Source organism: Gracilinanus agilis, chromosome 4, assembly GCF_016433145.1.
Source record: "Gracilinanus agilis isolate LMUSP501 chromosome 4, AgileGrace, whole genome shotgun sequence".
Lineage (NCBI taxonomy): Eukaryota > Metazoa > Chordata > Mammalia > Didelphimorphia > Didelphidae > Gracilinanus > Gracilinanus agilis.
In genome coordinates, this window is record NC_058133.1 from 512,743,697 (window position 1) to 512,762,576 (window position 18,880).

Below are 18,880 nucleotides of genomic sequence, written 5' to 3' on the forward strand. Positions count from 1 at the left end.
CCTAGCACCCTCTGTCCTGTGGGCATCCCTACCCAGGAGAGGGCAACATCATAACTTTTTCTGAGACAACTGGATTCCCAAAGCCTATCCTTCTGAGGACTAAGATTCCTCTTCTGAAGATTCTATCCCTATCCTATTCCCTAACTCTAACTAGAAGGATGGTAGACTAATCCTGGAGGTACTGGATGCATGGTTATGAGGTCCTGGTTTATAGTTAACACTCTTAAGATTCAGGGACCTATTTTAGCTCCTTCTCCAATTTCAAATTTCTGAAATGGACCATTGGGAGCCCAAGACAAGCCAATCAGGGCTTCAATGTCCTTAAGCAGAAACCCTAAAATCACTTAAAATGACTTTATTCATATTATAAGCAATAAAATGTATATATCCTTTAAAAAAACTTCTATCCCTGACCACCATCAAGTACAAAATCTGTTTGAAACTCACAATGTTTTTGGGGGAGTTTTTGTTTTCCTGGCTGGACTGGCTGAAAAAGAATAGTGACTTAAGACTTTTTCTAGTTGGAGGCTGAAAAAGTGGCAGTAGCAGTGATTGTTATACTTCCCTAGCTCTGATGAGAAAAAAGGAGAAAAAAAATCTACCCAGGCTTTAAAAGCTGAAAATATGGCCATATAATTCAAAAAATTTACATAAATGCTCTAGCCCTGGTTAATTCAAGGAGGGTAATGTAAGAAGAGGATGGGGGTATAGTTGATAAACCCCTAGTTGATGTATAAGGGCTACTTCTCCCTCACCACCACCTCTCCCTACTAGGGAGACAAAATGGGGATTCTTGGAAAAATGGGGATCTCTGGACATGCCTGCCAGGGTAGAGAAGTTAATGAAATGTCTTCTCTTCCCGGGGGAACCAGTGAGACCCCAATAAGTGCTCTACCCGGGGTTAATTCACATATTTTAGTCATAAAAGCAAATAGTTGCTTTCAATAGGATTGGGGCCTTCTCCTTTAAATTTGTGGGGTGTTGTGGGGAGTGATTTCAGGTAAATTCACTAACCTGTAGCCTTGGGGAGACATCTTAAGCTTGGAGAATTTGCATAGGAAAAGTGGAGAGTCCCACCAACCCAGGTCTTTGTTGGTAGTGAGAATTCATCCAGGTGCTAGCTTCCTATTTTTTAAACGGGGAGGGATGCCTCAAGAAGTTGGAAGGGACATCTTCCACAAAATCGGGATCTCTGGATGTGCCTGCCAGGGTAGAAAAGTTAAAGGAATGTCTTTTCCTCCTGGGGGAAAAAGTGGGACCCCAATAAGATATTCGTGCCAGACACTACTCAATGAAGTCTCCCACCCGAAATCCCCAGCTGGAATCAGGTTTGAAAATGAAGGTCTGCTATCCTTCCTTCCTCAACCCTCACATTCTGTCTCCCCCCAACAGAGTTATTCAGATCTGACTAGAATCAAACTGATAGGGCTTATTTACAGGAACAAAATAATCAAGGGATGTAAGATGAGGGTGTCATGAAAAAAGAGTGCAGGTGATTCCCTAAATCTCCTTTCAATCCTTGACTGGGCAGGGTACCTGCAGAGATTCTTCTGCATTCCCCCCAAATCCCAGCTTCTCTGACCCAATCCCCAAATAAAACTGCTACAACTAGAATTGTTACTATTGGGGAATATGGAAAGGCAATTTCCAAGGCCAGTTCTGTTGGTCCCAGGGGTCGGCTCCCCACAGGACTTCAGACACCTCTGGCCAAACTGAAGAAACTGTTGTTTATATTTGTGAGTGTGATCAGGAACCAATAGAGATCAAGTGATAAGATTATTTTCACAGAAGTCTCAGGAAACTCACCAGATTTTACTTTGTAGGTCCCTCAGCCCCCAGAAAACCACCTCCCACCTAGGCTGTTTAAGAAATAAAATGGATATAAAAGGATAGATTTAAAAATATTATGGTTTTTAAAGATTTATTAACAGCCATTAAAAAAAATGAAGCCACATGCCATATTAAGAGTAGTTTGTGGAAAAGGAGGGGATGTCCTTCAATTGGGGAATGGCTGAACAAACTGTGGTATATGCGGGTGATGGAATACTATTGTGCTAAAAGGAATAATAAACTGGAGGAGTTCCAGGCGAACTGGAGAGACCTCCGGGAACAGATGCAGAGCGAAAGGAGCAGAGCCAGAAGTTTGGATCTATTTCTGACACCTTTAGAAAGCCCTTCCTTAGACTTCTCTCATTTCTGAGATCTTATATGGAAAACCCAAACTGTGAAATTCAGGAGGGAGCTCTGGAGCCAACCTAACTCTAGGATGATGCCGTTGAGGTGTGGTATGCATTTGTGGACATCTTCTCCTTAAAGCATATTTAGAACATGTGGGAAAACCAGATTGCTTTGCTGGAAACTCTTGTCCTGTGTAGCTTAGAGATTGGATTTGTCTATGGCTCTGGGTCCAGATTTGTTGTTTAATCAGGACCTGCAACTCATGTTGACCCCAGAAGCCTTTCAGGAGCTCTACTCACTTATTTCCCTGTTTAAATGTATTTCCATTCCCAAAACACCCTCTTTTCCCTGGATCATTTAACAGTGAGGTTCATGATCTGTTACTTCTTCTTGAACTACCACTGTTTGTATACTAGATTCTAAGCTCTGACAACAGGGACCATCTTTTGCTTTCCTTTGTATCCTCAGTGCCTACAATATAATAGGTGCTTCATTAATATTTATTCACTAACAGACTGGGCCAGGGCCCATACTAGGCCCCAGTCTCTATCTCCATTCTCCATTCTGGTATCTTTCCTAGTAGTCAATGCACATTCTGACTTCAGCATGTGACTGTCTTTTTCTTGTACCTAATCACCTTTAAATGACTAGTGAAATAAGTAACTGGGGAGTAAAGGAATAGGTAGGGGATTAGAAGGGAAAACACAAGTACAGCTGGGACAAAGCTAGCCCAGAGCTGACTTGGAAGAGGTAAGAAACTATCACACTTAGCTGGGAAAATAACAAATTCCAGAAACCAAATACAGCCAGGGAAACAGTTTAACTTAACAGTGGGTTCTTGTAGACTGGGAAGGAGAAGTCCAGGAAGCTTATATATAAGGATTAGAATAGTTAACTAGGGCAGGAAAGGAGGTAAGAGGATCAACTGTCACTTCAGTATATGGGTAACTGCCAGGGAATGTTGGATAGGGAAAAAGGGTTCTCTAACACTATCTATAAGGAGCCATCTTGGAAGGGCTGTTAAGGCAGGGGATAAATGGGAATCCCAGGGAGAAATCCACTGGATAGTCTCAAGATGGATCAGGTCTCAGGAAACTCCAGGTAATCAGCAAATTACTCCAATAGGAACTAGGGAGAATAGGGTTTTCTGTGGTTGTCCACCAGCCCAGAAAAACACCTGTCTCTACCTAGTAATTCCTTGATCTTGCTTGAAGGTCTCTCAGTAAATCCAAGGTTAGCTCCACTGTCCAAGATCCCAGTATAAAATCCACAGGCTTGCTGGTCAGTAGCAAAAACCTCTAACTCCACAACTCATTCCCAAAGGTAAACTGTCAGCTTTTTTCTCAGTCACTCTGGATAAGCACCTGCCACATTCCAGGTTTGGAATGTTCAGCTTCAGCCAGGTTTTGCTTGGTCTGCTTTTGCACTAACTATAATAAGTCATTATCTACAAATTTCCCATGACACTAGACCTAACTCTGAAGATCATGGAAGTTCCTTTCTAGGTTCCTGAAGTCTCATGCTATGAGACACCAAGGAGTCTCTGTTTCTAATCTTCCTAAACTGAAGTGGTAATCATACTCATGAACTTGGTCAATGATTTCATAGGGAACAAGAAAGGGAGTCAGCTGGAATTATGCAAATCTTAGCCATGGATTACTTCCAAATGAGACGGCAGTATTGCTCCTATTCATGTGCTCCTCCATCATTAGGAACAGCCTGGAATCATGTCTGATCAATGTGCTAAGGTCCCAAGTCCAATGCCAGTGGAGGGCCCCTGAAATATTCCTTTAATCAGCAGCCTGACTCCAATATCATTAGCAACACAAAAGCTCCCAAAGGTATTGCAGGGGTAGACACAGCTGCCACCAAGGAATGCTGTTTGCTGACTTGGCAGTGGCTAAGAGGAAATAACTGTTGACTTTTGACTGAGGACTTTACTACGCTGATTAGAGTCATAAGATTTCTCTCTAGTATGAATTCTCTGATGTACAGTAAGACCAGACTTCTGTGTAAAAGCCTTTCCACATTGATTACATTCATAAGGTTTCTCTCCAGTGTGGATTCTCTGATGTACATTAAGACTGGACCTGTCTATAAAAGCCTTTTCACACTGATTACATTTATATGGTTTCTCTCCAGTATGGATTCTTTGATGTATTTTGAGAAATTCCCTAAGTCTGAAAGCCTTTCCACAGTGATCACATTCAAAAGGAGTCTCTCCAGTGTGGATTCCCTGATGTAAAGTAAGAGAAGACTTCTGTGTAAAAGACCTTCCACATTGATCACATTCATAAGGTTTCTCTCCAGTATGGATGCGCTGATGTGTAACCATGCCGTTCTTAGATTTAAATGTCTTTCCACATTGATTACATTCATAAGGTTTCATTTCAGTGTGGATGCTCTGATGTCTAACCATATATTCCCTAGTTCCAAATGCCTTTCCACATTGATTACATTCATAAGGTTTCTCGCCAGTGTGGATTCCCTGATGTAGAGTGAGAGAAGACTTATGTGTAAAAGACTTTCCACATTGATTACATTCATAAGGTTTCTCTCCAGTATGGATTCTCTGATGTACATTAAGAACAACCCTACATCTGAAAGCCTTTCCACATTGATTACATTCAAAAGGAGTCTCTCCAGTGTGGATTCCATGATGTACAGTAAGAGAAGACTTATGTGTAAAAGACTTTCCACATTGATCACATTCATAAGGTTTCTCTCCAGTGTGGATGCGCTGATGTTTAACCATACCCTTTTTACATCTGAATGCCTTTCCACAATAATTACATTCATAAGGTTTTTCTCCAGTATGGATTCTCTGATGTACAGTGAAACTGGCCTTGTCAGAAAAAGCCTTTCCGCACTGATTACATTCATAAGGTTTCTCTCCACTGTGGATTTTCTGATGCACCCGAAGTACCTCTTTCTCATGGAAACTTTTTCCACATTGAAAACATTCATAAGGTTTCTCTCCAGTGTGGATTCTCTGATGTACAGTAAGCCTGGCCCTCTGTATAAAAGCCTTTCCACATTGATTACATTCATGAGGTTTTTCTCCAGTGTGGATTTTCTGATGTGCAGTAAGACCAGACTTTGCTGTAAAAGACTTTCCGCATTGATCACATTCATAAGGTTTTTCTCCAGTGTGGATGTGCTGATGTGTAACCATACCATTCTTAGATTTAAATGTCTTTCCACATTGATTACATTCATAAGGTTTCTCTCCAGTGTGGATGCGCTGATGGTTAACCATACCATTTTTAGATTTAAATGTCTTTCCACATTGATTACATTCATAAGGTTTCTCTCCAGTATGGATTCTTTGATGTAGATTAAGAAGGTACTTTTGTTTGAAAGCCTTTCCACATTGATTACATTTATAAGGTTTCTCTACAGTGTGGATTTTCTGGTGTACAGTAAGCCTGGCCTTGACTGAAAAAGCCTTTCCACACTGATTACATTCATAAGGTTTCTCTCCAGTATGGATTCTCTGGTGTACAGTAAGCCTGGTCTTGTATGAAAAAGCCTTTCCACATTGATTACATTCATAAGGTTTCTCTCCAGTGTGGATTCTCTGATGTACAGTAAGACTGATCTTGTATGGAAAAGCCTTTCCACACTGATTACATTTATAAGGTTTTTCTCCAGTGTGGATTCTCTGATGCACTCGAAGTACCTTTTTCTTATGGAAAGTTTTTCCACATTGAAAACATTTATGAGGTTTCCCTACAGTGTGGATTCTCTGATGTACAGTAAGAGCAGCTCTCTGTGCAAATGTTTTACCACATTGATTACATTTGTAAGGTTTCCCTCCAGTGTGGATTCTCTGATGTACAGTAAGAGCAGCTCTCTGTGCAAATGTTTTACCACATTGATTACATTTGTAAGGTTTCTCTCCAGTATGGATTCTCTGATGAACATCAAAGTTTTCTCTCGAAGTGGAATTGCAGGCACCATCACCTATGGATCTTTGCTTCTGAGTTTCTTCCCTAGAAAGGCTTAGCTCTGCAGTAATCTCTTTCACTTCAAGCCTTATTTTTCCTTCTGAAAGAAACAAACAATAAAACATACATGCATATTCACCTAGACATATATATGTCCTTAACTGCCACTGAGGCTAGAATGGTAGTAGGAAAAAGGCAGCAATGGAGTCAAGACTCTCACAAGACAGGAGGCTGGGTAATCTTCTCCTGCACAGTCCCACTGGGTGACACAGGCAAATTAGAAAGCATAGCTGGCTCTGGAGATGTCATGTGTGAGAGTTAATGAGTGGAGAATAAATTTGATAAACCTTTTCTCTTCGGTGTTTGTTCCTAACCAGACCTGCCTGTGAGGGTGGCTAGTGACCCTTATGGAGGCTATAGAATAGCCAGCTAAATGAAGCAATAAGGTAAGTATTTTTATATTTCTTGCTCTTATTTTTCCATTTTTCTTTTTCCCCCACTACCTTTGATTAATAAAATATTAATTTATGGCCAGTCTCCTAATTTTAATGATTACATTTTGGGCAACCACGAAGGGATAGACATTACAGAATTACTTCACAATCTGTTAACAGATGGTGATGGTGAAAAGAATACAATCCTTTCCATTGTGAAAGGGTCTCAAAGTGATGATGCAGTATGTTGGCCAAGTAACTGGACTAAATTTGATGACCTCAGACAGGAAGAGAATGAGAGACCATTTCAGTTCTACGACAATTCTATCACGGTTGAACTACAGTGTAGGTAACTTGGCATGGATGTCTCCAGAGGGATAGATGTCAGACGTATAAGGATTCATTTTGTAAAGTATTTTTCCTGAGATATTAAAGACTACTTTAAGAACAATTGCCCAGATTGGCCCAAAAGCTAAAGAGGACAGCAGCATATGTCTTTGAGGGCTGTGAAGGGTGAAATAGAGAGAAAGCTGAAAAAGAAGAACTGGATAGGTTAAGAAAGGAAAAAACTGAATTAGAGGAGAACTTAAAGAAGGAAAAGCCTAGGTGACATAAGTGGCGTAGCTGTGGGGATATAGGGTTCCAGGCAGGACAACATCCCATGTGTGACCCTAGGAGAGGGGTGTAACTTTTCTTCACGTGATTACCCCCCTTTGATTCTTTGGGAGACCAGCATATTAAATGTTGGAGGATCTGTTATTATTATTATTTCTCTAGCTTCTGTTTCTCTTTCTACAACTCATAGCTACACAAGCTTGTTTCCCACAAAAAGAACAAGCCATTTGTTGCTTCATGGATTCCTTTAAAGGAGCTATGACTTCTGTCTGTCTTTCAGGTCTTTTATTCGTTTTTGTAATTCACCTTTTTCTTTAACTTCTCCTCTAATTCAGTTTTTTCCTTTCTTAACCTATCCAGTTCTTCTTTTTCAGCTTTCTCTGAATGGAATGCAGGGGAAGAGAGAGTAGAGAGGGAAAAAACTGTCATTGCTGGTTGGAGAGAGGTTTGGAACAGAAGTCCAGCCAGCAGTGACTCCATAAGCTCGGGATCTTTGAGACTGGAGAAGCTTGAAGACAATATTTCTCAAGACAGCCCTGGGTACTGGATAATGTTTGTTTTTTGGTGGACAGCTGCAGGCATTTTCCCCTACCTATCTCTTGGATTATATGCTGTGCAAGGAGTTGGTTTCTGGTATCCTGAAGCCATGACTTGCCATGGTTCATGATCTGCTGCTGCTTCTCAAACCATTTCTAAGTTTTACACTTGATTCTGAGCTTCCTGAGAGCATGGCCTGTCTCTTCCCTTCCCTTTGGGTGAAGTAAATTATTTAGGGGATTTGGATCCCGATCATCCTTCTATCCTCAGGATCAGACCATAGGAGATGCTTAATCAATGCGTACTGACCAATTGCCTAGACCCAGGACTGATCCCATCAAGACCATTAAACTACAAGGAGAGGTATAAAATTTAATGCTGATGGAGCAGCAGAGAAATAGACATTTTCTTATACAGCTATGACAATTAGGAGTAATGCTAAGCAGTGCTTAAACCTGGAGATGGCACTCCAGAAGTGGAACAGGAGATGTCACATGCACTGACCTTACCCTGCTTTTCAACTACTCACCTGTACAAGTGCCTGTCCCAGCTTCTCCCTCTTGATTCCGTACATCTTGTCTCTTTAACAGGAAGAGCAAATCTAGTTTGGAAACGGGAATCCCTGCAACAGGGAGAGAAAAAAAGGGCTGAGGTCAAAGAGCTATCTGAGAATTTAAAGGTTTTAAAATAAAATTTTTTATGAGTTTCTTCAGTTTTCAGAACACCTCAGTTTCTCATAATGTTCCAACTCTTTCTCCCTATCAGAGAGTAATTCCTTATAAGAAAAAAGAAATTTTAATGAAAAAGAGGAATATAAAAAAATTTGGTAAAATCAATGAGTATGTCAAAAAGGCTGACATAATATACAGTGTTCCAGAACCCTCAGTCTTCAGTCTACAAATGATCAGTCAAGAAGAAATGGAAAATCAGGCCTCTAAGAAAACATAGAGGGTCTCTCTTTTGCAATTCAAGGGAAGATTGGTCAAAATTCCAGGTACATAAAGGCTAGCTATCCAAAGGGATATCATAATTTGGACAATACACATTCCCCCCCAATTTAAAAATTCCAAACATAATCAATACAAACTAAAACAAATGTCGCCATGAACAAAGAAGAACACAGAGGGCTGAGTAGGAAAATTTGAATCTCTATAATGGACAGTTTTCCTTTTTAAAAAATACAATAAATTCACATGTAACACTAAAGGCTCTCCTGTTGGTCAGCAATGCCTTCTGGTTCTGATTTTCTGTTTCATTTCATTTCATTTCAAAAGCATCTTTAAGAGATCTTCTTTTCTTTCTTTCCATTTACTTTCTCCTTAGCACTCCTTCCACAGACTCCATGCTCAGGCCTCCTGCTGACAAAAAATGAGAGGGAAAACCTCTCATACCAAATGGGCCCAGTCAGGCACTGGCTGCACTTTCACTCAGGCCCTGACAGGTTAAGGGGAGGAGGTGGGTTCCTCCCCCTTTCCCAGTGCCACTCAAAGCTCTCCCTCTGCCACCATCACTCACTAATCTCTCCTCCTTTGAAGTTCATTCAATACAAATCTACCATCCAATCTAAGGTTTGGCAGCTGTTTGTCTATTGACCTCTGGGCCCTTCCCCTCCTTCCACAGTGAGTTCAGTGCCTGGCTCAGTCTTTCTCTCCTGCCCACCTGAGGACACACAAACATGGTCAGACCCTTGACCTTGCTGTCACCCACAAATGCACTACCTCCATGCTTGAGAGCCCTGACATCCCCCTTTCCCTCTAGGATGCCCATCTGTGGTCCCCATTCTTTGTCCTCACCATGACCTCCATTCCCATCCCTCAGTTCTCTCCCAGGCAATCCTCCCTGCACTCACTCACTCTCTGTCCTTCCCCATGTTGACTCCAGGGAACAGTCTGATTTTACTTCATCCTCTTCTCTCCAGCCCATTGGCTCCTAATCCTGGAGCTGATCTCATGCTGCCAAGCCTCAGCCTTGGTACCTCTCACCCTCCAGTGCCCTCACTCCTACTCACCTGCAGCTGAACAAAGCTGGAGAAAAATCACAAAACTGTGCTGACTGGATCCACTACAAATTGATGTTACATCCTCTTACCTGGACCCTGGGTATATCTAGGCAAACCTCTCTCTCTTTTTTTAAACCTTGACCTTCTGTTTTAGATTCAATACTGTGTATTGGTTCCAAGGCAGAAGAGTTATAAGGGCTAGCTAATGAGGGTTAAGTGACTTGTACAAGGTAACCCAGCTAGGAAGTGTCTGAAGCCAGATTTGAACCTAAGGCCTCCTGTCTCTAAATCCTGGCTCTCAATCCATTGAGCCTCCCAGCTACCCCTGTAAGACGGATAGAGGTTTGAAGCATTTTGGAAGGTTAGAGAGACAGGCAGGAGATTCCAAAATGCTTCAAACCTATTTCCCTCTTGCCCCCCCACCCCTCCCATGCAACCCTCTTATACTTCCCTCAGTGACTCACTATCCCACTCACCAATGGAGATTATACAAATCCTTTTCTGCCTCAGCTCAGAACTTTGCCCAGTTGTTTACTAAAAAAACTAGGCTATTCACCCAGAGCTCCCTCTCTTCTCCCCTCGCATCACTCAGATGCCTTCTAACACCATCTCTCTTTTCACCTCTACCTCCCATAACGAGGTGGCCTTTCTCCCTAACAAGGCTGACCACTCCAGGTGCACAAGTGATCCCATTATGTCCTCTGTTCACCTGCAGACTTTCCACTTAGCTTCAGTCACTCCCTGTCCACTTCCTCACTGCCTACAAGCACATCCACATCTCCCCTATTCGTGAAAGACCCACCAATGAGACAAGCAGTGCCCCCTGGGCAGCCCAAGCAAATTAAGAAACTATGATTGGTTCCTGAGAGGTGATGTGTGAGAGCAAGTGGGTGGAGAAAACAGCTTATAAATGGAAGAAGAGGAGGCCTTTGGAGTCTTCTGGCTGAAGCATGGAACCTGGAGGAACTCTTGTCCTTGCTCAGCTTCAATCCATCATGGCGGCCAATAGAGTAGAAAGCTAAGTAACTTTCCACCTCTTTCCTACAATTCCCTCTCTTTACTAGTACTACTACGATTTAATAAAGTTATAAAGCTACCAGCAGCCTCATAATTTAATTTTAATTATTACAGGATTCTCCCTTTAGGATGTGTGGCCTTAAGTGTTCTTATCAAATGAGACAAATTTTATTTAGACCTTCTTAGCCTACAGCAAATGAGCTTGCAAAAACTAAAATACACTGACACTGAGTCACAGGGGCTGCTTTAGCTCACCTATGGAGTTCAGGTTCTCATAGTTCTCCAACATCACATTCCTGTACAGGGCCCTCTGGGCAGGATCCAGAAGTCTCCACTCCTTCCGGCTGAACTCCACAGACACATCTTCAAACGTCACAGATTCCTGAATGAAACACATTCCTGCTTAATCAGGAAGATTCCGCTCAAAATATTTCTTCATTACCTACATGCTCTCTGCCTTACTAGAAACTGAACTCAGGAGCCAGTGCATGATTTTCCTAAGTATTTTTACCATCAATGAACTCCCAAAATATCATGTAATTTACTCATGGACCAAACCACACCACAGAATCAGTCTTCACCTTCCACTTAAGATAGACAATGCAAATATCACCCGACATACTCCAAATATTCATTTCTACCTCTCTAGCAATCATTCCCCATTCCTGATCAGTCTCTTCAGGGCTGATTTTCTCAGAAGGCAGAATACCTCAAATAGTCTAACAGCATAGCACTGCTTGGTTTATACCCCAAAGAGATAATAAGGAAAAAGACTTATACAAAAATATAGCCGTGCCCTTTGTGGTGGCAAAAAATTGGAAAATGAGAGAATGTCCTTCCATTGGGGAATGGCTGAACAAATAGTGGTATCTGTTGGTGATGGAATACTATTGTGCTCAAAGGAATAATGAACTGGAGGAATTCCATGTGAACTGGAACCACCTCCAGGAATTGATGCAGAGTGAAAGGAGCAGAACCAGGAGAACATTGTACACAGAGACTGATACACTGTACAATCAAATGTAATGGACTTCTCTAATAGCAGCAATGCAAGGATCCAGGACAAGTATGAGGGACCTATGAGAAAGAATGGTATCCACATTGAGAGGAAGAAGTGTGGCAGTAAAAAAACCACTGCTTAAACACATGGGCTGATGGGGATACTAATGGGGATATAGACATTAAATGATTACTCTAGTCCAACTATCAATAATATGGAATTAGGTCTTAATAAATGATACATATAAAACCCAGTGGAATTGGGTGTTGGCTACAGGGGGTTGGGAGGGTTTGGGGGAGAGGGAAAGAACATGAAATATGTTAATATGGGAAAATATTCAAAATTAAAATTAAAAAAAAAATAGTCTAAAAGGCTAAGCATTCTTCCCATTCCATCTCCTAAGGGTATGTGTCTTTCTCTCATTGGTCAGAAAGTCAAATGTTAATACAGAACAGACCTAAAATAAAACTCAGGTCTCTATGTGTAATAATTATTAGCTATCTATAATGTGTAATCTGTGATCTTGGAGTTGAGGACTCTCTGGAAGAGTAGAGATTATAATCCACCCATTCTTCTCAGATTGGGTTACTCTTGTCTAAATGCTAACAGAATAACCTACAGAAGAGCTTTCACCCATGTGCTGTGAGTCTTCCTCTGGATGTATATTCCCCAAAGGTATAAATATAGCCTAGAACCATTCCATCTCTCATTCCCCTTTCTTCTTAAAGAAATTTCCCAAGTCTTTTTCACAAATATTGGGCCTTTCTTTTAAGCTTTGTTTCATATGAAAAATCAGGGGCTCAGGGGCAGCTGGGTAGCTCAGTGGATTGAGAGCCAGGCCTAGAGAGAGGAGGTCCTAGGTTCAAATCCGACCTCAGACACTTCCCAGCTGTGTGACCCTGGGCAAGTCACTTGACCCCCATTGCCTACCCTTACCAATCTTCTACCTATAAAGTCAATACACACAAATTAAGGGTTTAAAATAAAAAAAAAAAATCAGGGGCTCATCCTGCAGTCTTGTCTTCTGTAGTCTTGCATGATCTTAGCACAAACAAAGGGGATACATAATAGGAGAATTTAGAATGTTGTATTTTCTATAAAGAATCAAATGAGTTTTCATGAACAACAATCCAACCAGAAGGACTTATATTACTCTCTACCCTTTGCACCCAACTATGATAGTCCAGTTGTGGTTTGTGATATAATATTGTTCCCTTCTACTCTCATCAAAGGGACTCCTCACTATATGTATGTTTTCTTATCATAATGGGAAAGTAATTGAAGAATTAAGTAGTAAGTGAAGTCTTTTGGATATACTGTTTCAGTGCTAACATCATTATAGAATCCAAAATACCTTGAAAATGCTTTTTTCTCACAATTGGACATTAAGAGGATGTTCATTAATTGGGGAAACACTGAACAAGTTATGGCATATGATTGTGGTGGAATATTACTGTGCAATAAGAAATGAGGACCAGAGGAATATCTGAAAAACCTGGAGTGACCTACATGAACTGATGCAAAGTGAATAGAACCTGAATATAATTCTACACAGTAAGAGCAATATTGTACAATGATCCATTGTGAATGATTTAGCTATTCTACGCAATAAAAATATCCAAATTAGGGGCAGCTGGGTAGCTCAGTGGAATGAGTCAGGCCTAGAGACGGGAGGTCCTAGGTTCAAATCTGGCCTCAGCCACTTCTCAGCTGTGTGACCCTGGGCAAGTCACTTGACCCCCATTGCCTACCCTTACCACTCTTCTGCCTTGGAGCCAATACACAGTATTGACTCCAAGACGGAAGGTAAGGGTTTAAAAAAAAAAAATATCCAAATTACAAAAGAATTATGATGAAAAATATTATCTACCTCCAGGGAAAGAACTGATAGAAGAGTGAATGCAGATTGATGTTTACCATTTTACCCTTGATTATCTTGAGGAATTTATTTTTTTTACATACTTTCTTCCACAACTGATTAATATAGAACTATATTCCTTTTCTTTTAAATATATAGTAAATTCAACATGCCACTTTCAAAGCTGTCCTGTTTTGCTATGGTTACTTCTTTACTTTTTTCTGCAAATTATAAAAACTTATCAACGTCCCCATTTTTTCTTTTTATTTCCTCACTCCATTCCAACATGTATAACCTGTAACAAATTAATTGCCATCTGATTCAGATGGGAGAGAAGGGGAGAGAATTTGGAACTCAAAATGTTTAAAAATAAATGTAAAAAATTGTTTTCCCATGTAATTGGGAAAAAATTAATTACAGAACAAAAATGCTCTTTATCAGGATTTTGATGCCCTGAGAAATGTATAGACCTAGGCCTAGGCCTCCTATTTGGTCTCTTCCAGTTGTACTTCTGGCCTTTGTTTTCTTTAATTTCCACCTTCCCTGGAGCAGTGCAAGGCTGCTATCTGCAAGGCTGGAGGTGCCAATGTGATGACTCCAATATGACTAATGGCTGAAACAGAAAGGAACAGAAACATCTGTAACAGATGTGGTCAATTTGTTCTCCTCATTTTTGTTCCACCACAAAACCTCTCAGAATGATCTGAATTAAGTGGTCATAGCAACCTATCTGTAACTGATTCTTCCTCAATTGATTATTTCTATTATTATGATTAAAATTTTCTAGAAACTGTAAATTAATTTATCATTATTTATTAGTAACGGTTAGCTAAAAAGACAGAGCACACGCTCATCTGGCAGACCCCTAATTCTATGCCACTGTATGTGTTGAGCTGGATCAGCTCCCACATGTGGCTGGCTACAAGATAAGCCACGGTATGCCAAGTGTTAAACACTCCAGAGAAAGGCAAGAGAGCAATGAGTCTCCAGCAAGAGAAAGCAAGCTTCCTCTGTCTCATCTCTTAGGAAGAGTTTTTGCCACTCCTCCTGGAACTCTCTGGTTGGACACACAAACTCAGTCTCTGGGCAAGTTGCAATAAGTGAAAATAAAACTTGTCTTATATAACAGGCTGGCTGGTCAAATGTAATTAATGAAAATCTAAACTTATAGTGATCAGACTAAAGCTGGAGGCAAATTACTACACAGATGGTGGAGTGAAGCCTTGAGGCAGCTTACTAAATAATGCTTATTTATTTCTTCTCAGTAGTAAGTAGAGGAATAGAAAGGAGGAATAGCATTAGGAGGTCTCCTATATAATTCCTAAAAACTAATATTTCTTCTAAATAACACCCTCCCCCAATTGTCTCAGAAGGGACTGCTTCGTCCTCTACATACATAGACCATACACTTATCATATTATCTGTCTAAATTTAACCCTCTAACTTACTAAGCCTATTTCTAAAATGATGAACCTTAAATACATACTAATTCCTAAAGTAACTTGTAAAATCTTGTGAGAGTTTAAAGCAGCTCTCCCTCTCTCTCTCTACAAAGTCTGCTTTCTGTGTTAGGTTTCACAGACAAGCTCCCTGCTGCCCCCTGTGGTGCTGTTATATTGAAACTCTGGGAGCAGAGAGTCTCATCCTTGATTGACTGGTGAGGTCTGTTGGATCTTGGAATGTTCCCAGGGGCCGTGAGGACAGGGGAGAGAGCGGTTGGCCCAGGGGGGTATAAATACTCTGGCAGCCCTCACTTTTGGTTCCTTTCCTTCCCTTGGACTTCAGATCTGTGGATCCTGGTTTTTTGGGATTGGTGACTTGCTTGGCTCAACCTTGCAAGATCTTCCTGTCTTATACCTGAACAACATTGTAAACCTGTACCCAAACCATCACTCTTCTGATTCTACTGCCCTAGATATTAGGAAATCAAATCATCTGTAGTTATCTAGGTTTCCCAGGGCCCGAGAGGGATCCAGGAAGTGGGCAGGAGAAGAAGAAGTGGGTGGAAAGGAGTGGATACCTGAAGGCTGTACAGGCATAACATAAGGAAGAAGAGGAAGCTGAAAGACATCAAGCAGCAGCTTGCTTACTCTGGTTTGGCTGTGGCCAGGCTGAGGCAGAGGAGCTAACTACCAGAATCGATTACCTGCCTACAGCTCTGAGGGTTTATTATTATCAAATTAGTTAGGGTTTCCCAATTCCTCTATCCATTCCCAATACCCCTCTTTGCTATAAATATAGATAAAGCCTTTCAAGTACCTTCCTGGAGTGGTTATTTCATAGCTTTTCTGGGAAGGGAGATACGCAGTCAGATAAACCATTACCAAAGCTAATAGAGCCCAATATCCATTATCAATCAACCCCAGGTAGGACCTGAAGGGATACCATCCATTGACCTGAAGGATTCTGCCTGGGCACTGTTATAAAAGAGGGAGGTATGACATCATCTAGCTAGGTGGCAAGTCTCAGTTGATCTTGCGCTAGCCACCTATCTGGACTCCACTGTGGTCACACAATTACCAGTGGTAGTATCCAGTTTAGTTTACCCACCCTCTCTTATCAATCTACATTGTTTTATTTTTATAACAGTGCTCAAGGGAAAAGGACTCAGTAAAACAACAACTATTAAGTAGAAAAGTTTTTCTTCTTCAGCCTCCCTAAATACAAACCTTCTTAACTTTCTTATGTCTACTTTTTATCATCAGCTGCCCACACCAACTCTCAGATGGAGAGCTTAAACAGTCACCTCTCTCTTTCTCAGACTTCCAGAAAAGAAAGGGTGGGACTGATACTAATCAAAGATGGTTTTTCAAGCCAAATAAGGGTGTACAATTAAACTCACAGACTATTCACAAGCACAGAATCACAGAGGTTGAAAGAACCTTCCAGAACACCTAGTCCAACCCAAAACCAAGAATCCCTAATTCAGTCATTTCCCTAACAAAGTGATCAAAGATTTCTGGGAAGGGAGAACCCGCCATCCCCTTGAGGCAGTCCCTTCCCATTTCTATAGCCTAAAGTGAGGAAGCTTTCTGACATGTTAACCATTGATTTGCTTCTTTCAATGACTACAAATTTCTGAGAAGCCTATTTTATTGTGTGAAGCAGAAGAGATCTAGTCTCATCACCCTGACAACCAAACAGGCTGGACCAGCTCTCTCTCATGGTCTCTTGCTTACATATCTTGTCAGTTCACTGGATCCTTGTATAACATGAACTTGAGGCCTTTTCTTACCCTGGATGCCAAAATCTCAGCATTTCTTGCCTCTTCATGGCCTACCCCAAATGGAAGTCTGAGAATTAACCATGAAATTCCATAATGGCAACTCCACAAAGCACCAAGGGATAATTTCTGTTTCTCCAGCCTTATCTTTCTCCTTCCCTCTCATCTTCATTTGATTTTTAAAGATTTTTTTAAAACTCTTAATTTAACAAATATCAAATGGAATGATGACTTCTCTCTAAATAAAACGGCCAATCTCGATTATGTTGCTTTTTTAAAACTATATAATAAATTCAATATGCCACTTTCAAAGCTGTCTGACACAATGTGCTTTGGTTACTTCTTGACTTTTTTCAATGAATTTTAAAAACTTTCCCAAGACTCCATTCTTTCTTTTTTCCTTTCTCCTGCCTTCCTCACTCCATTCTAACATTCGTTCCCAAATGAAAAAGACAAAATTTTAAAATAAATACACAGTCAACAAAACAAAGTTCTTCAGGGACATCATCTCCCTCTCTAGCAGGAGGGAGGCCACATGGTTCATAATTAATCCTCAGGAATCATGGCTTCATCATCCTGCTGAATTAGGTCCTCAAGTCTGGTGAAGCTATTTCTTCTTACAATACTGTTGTCCTGGTATAAAGTGCTCTGATTCTGCACTCTTCACTCCATATCACTTTGGAAATTTATGACATGTAATTGGTTAAAAAATCTTTTTTTAAATGAAATCTGCTTGTTCATATATATTGACTTTTATTTATATCAATTGGAAATGGCTATTGTTCCCACAAATGTCAATAAGCTCCATATGTATCTTGGATTAGATCTTGATGACTTTTACAGCTGACACAGCCTTCCCTTCTCCTCTTCCTTCAGCACTCTTCCTTATGACCCTTTTGTTTGTCTCCAGTAGAATTTAAGGGTTCTGAGGTCAAGGACCATTTCCTTTTAACTTTCTATACTCGGGTCTGGAACATAGTAGGACCCTAATGTTTCCTGAACTAAATTGAAGTTACAAATACCTTCACAGCTGGGAGTCATCTTTGGTATCATCCCAATTTTGGTGTCTAAATTCCACCATTCCTCTGCATTACAGTGAGACTCATTTAACACAGATATTGTATAGTTATCAAAAACCTCAAAATTGTACACAATCGTTCTAAAAACCAGTGATGGCGAACCTTTGGAGGCTATGTGCCCAAATGGCAACCCTCACACCTCATTTGAGTTGTCCCCTTACCCCAGTCAGGGAAGGAAAGAAGTGTTCCCAGTGGGCTGCTCAGAGAAGGGGTGAGTGTCCTCTGGGGTGGTGGAAAGGGTGAAGGAAACAGCCCTCTCCCCCATGTGCTGACATCCATGTCATAGGCTTCCCAACATGGCTTTACATTACCAAGAGACTGTGGCTCTCATGATCCATACAACAACAATCAGAATAGCCAGAGATTCTAGGAATGAAATTCTGAGGCTCAGGTCCCTACCTGGATTTGAGTGAGCAGAGACCACTGAAGACAGGAAAGAAATGTTAGCAAAGAGAGGCGAGGGGAGGAGACAGGACAAAGGAGAAAGAGAGTAACAGGAACTTACCTGAAACCTGGCAGCCAGGACACCAGATGTGCCTCCCTCCTTCTCCTCTAGGCTGCTGACTTGGGGAAGAGCTGTACCTGGAAAAACAGAGCTGGATAAGGAGAAAGAAGTCCTAGAATAGGCCAATCCTGCTTTGTGGCTCCTAGTCAAAGCCCTCACTAGTACCCTCAGCCCCAAGCCCATCTGCATTCTGTAATATCGATTTCTGATTTTTAAAAAATGGGGAACAGGATGAGTGACAACCAGCAGTTTGGAATTCAGAACTTACCCAGATGCCATGAGCCAGGCACAAAAGACAGTTGCTGCCAGCACTATGAAAAGGCAGGAGCTGAATCAAACTGTGTCTCAGTTGTGAGAAGGGGACCCCGGGGGCTGGATGGGCAGGCCAACCAACCTGCTCAAGTTACCTGTATCCTCTCTTCATTGATTACCACATCATCAACTACTGAATAGAGCTGTAAGATATATACCAACTACCTGATTAT

General features: G+C 41.1%; 2 protein-coding genes across 2 annotated transcripts in view; one reads left to right on the top strand and one right to left on the bottom strand.

The window, feature by feature from the left end:
* LOC123246891 overlaps positions 1-18,880 on the top strand; it is a 220,504-nt gene that overhangs the window by 131,264 nt on the left and 70,360 nt on the right. Inside the window, exon 5 of the mRNA XM_044675672.1 lies at positions 4,086-4,094. Within this exon, the coding sequence (XP_044531607.1) occupies positions 4,086-4,094 (9 nt within the window). The remainder of the gene's footprint in view (positions 1-4,085; positions 4,095-18,880) is intronic.
* On the bottom strand, positions 4,151-18,584 carry LOC123244673 (zinc finger protein 665-like; the record flags this gene model as incomplete). Its single annotated transcript, XM_044673198.1, has 6 exons — positions 18,396-18,584; positions 10,986-11,112; positions 8,244-8,336; positions 5,945-6,228; positions 4,619-5,860; positions 4,151-4,366 (listed from the first exon to the last, which is right to left on the bottom strand). Coding segments are annotated over exons 1-6 (2,151 nt in total), but the record flags the coding sequence as incomplete, so codon positions are not given.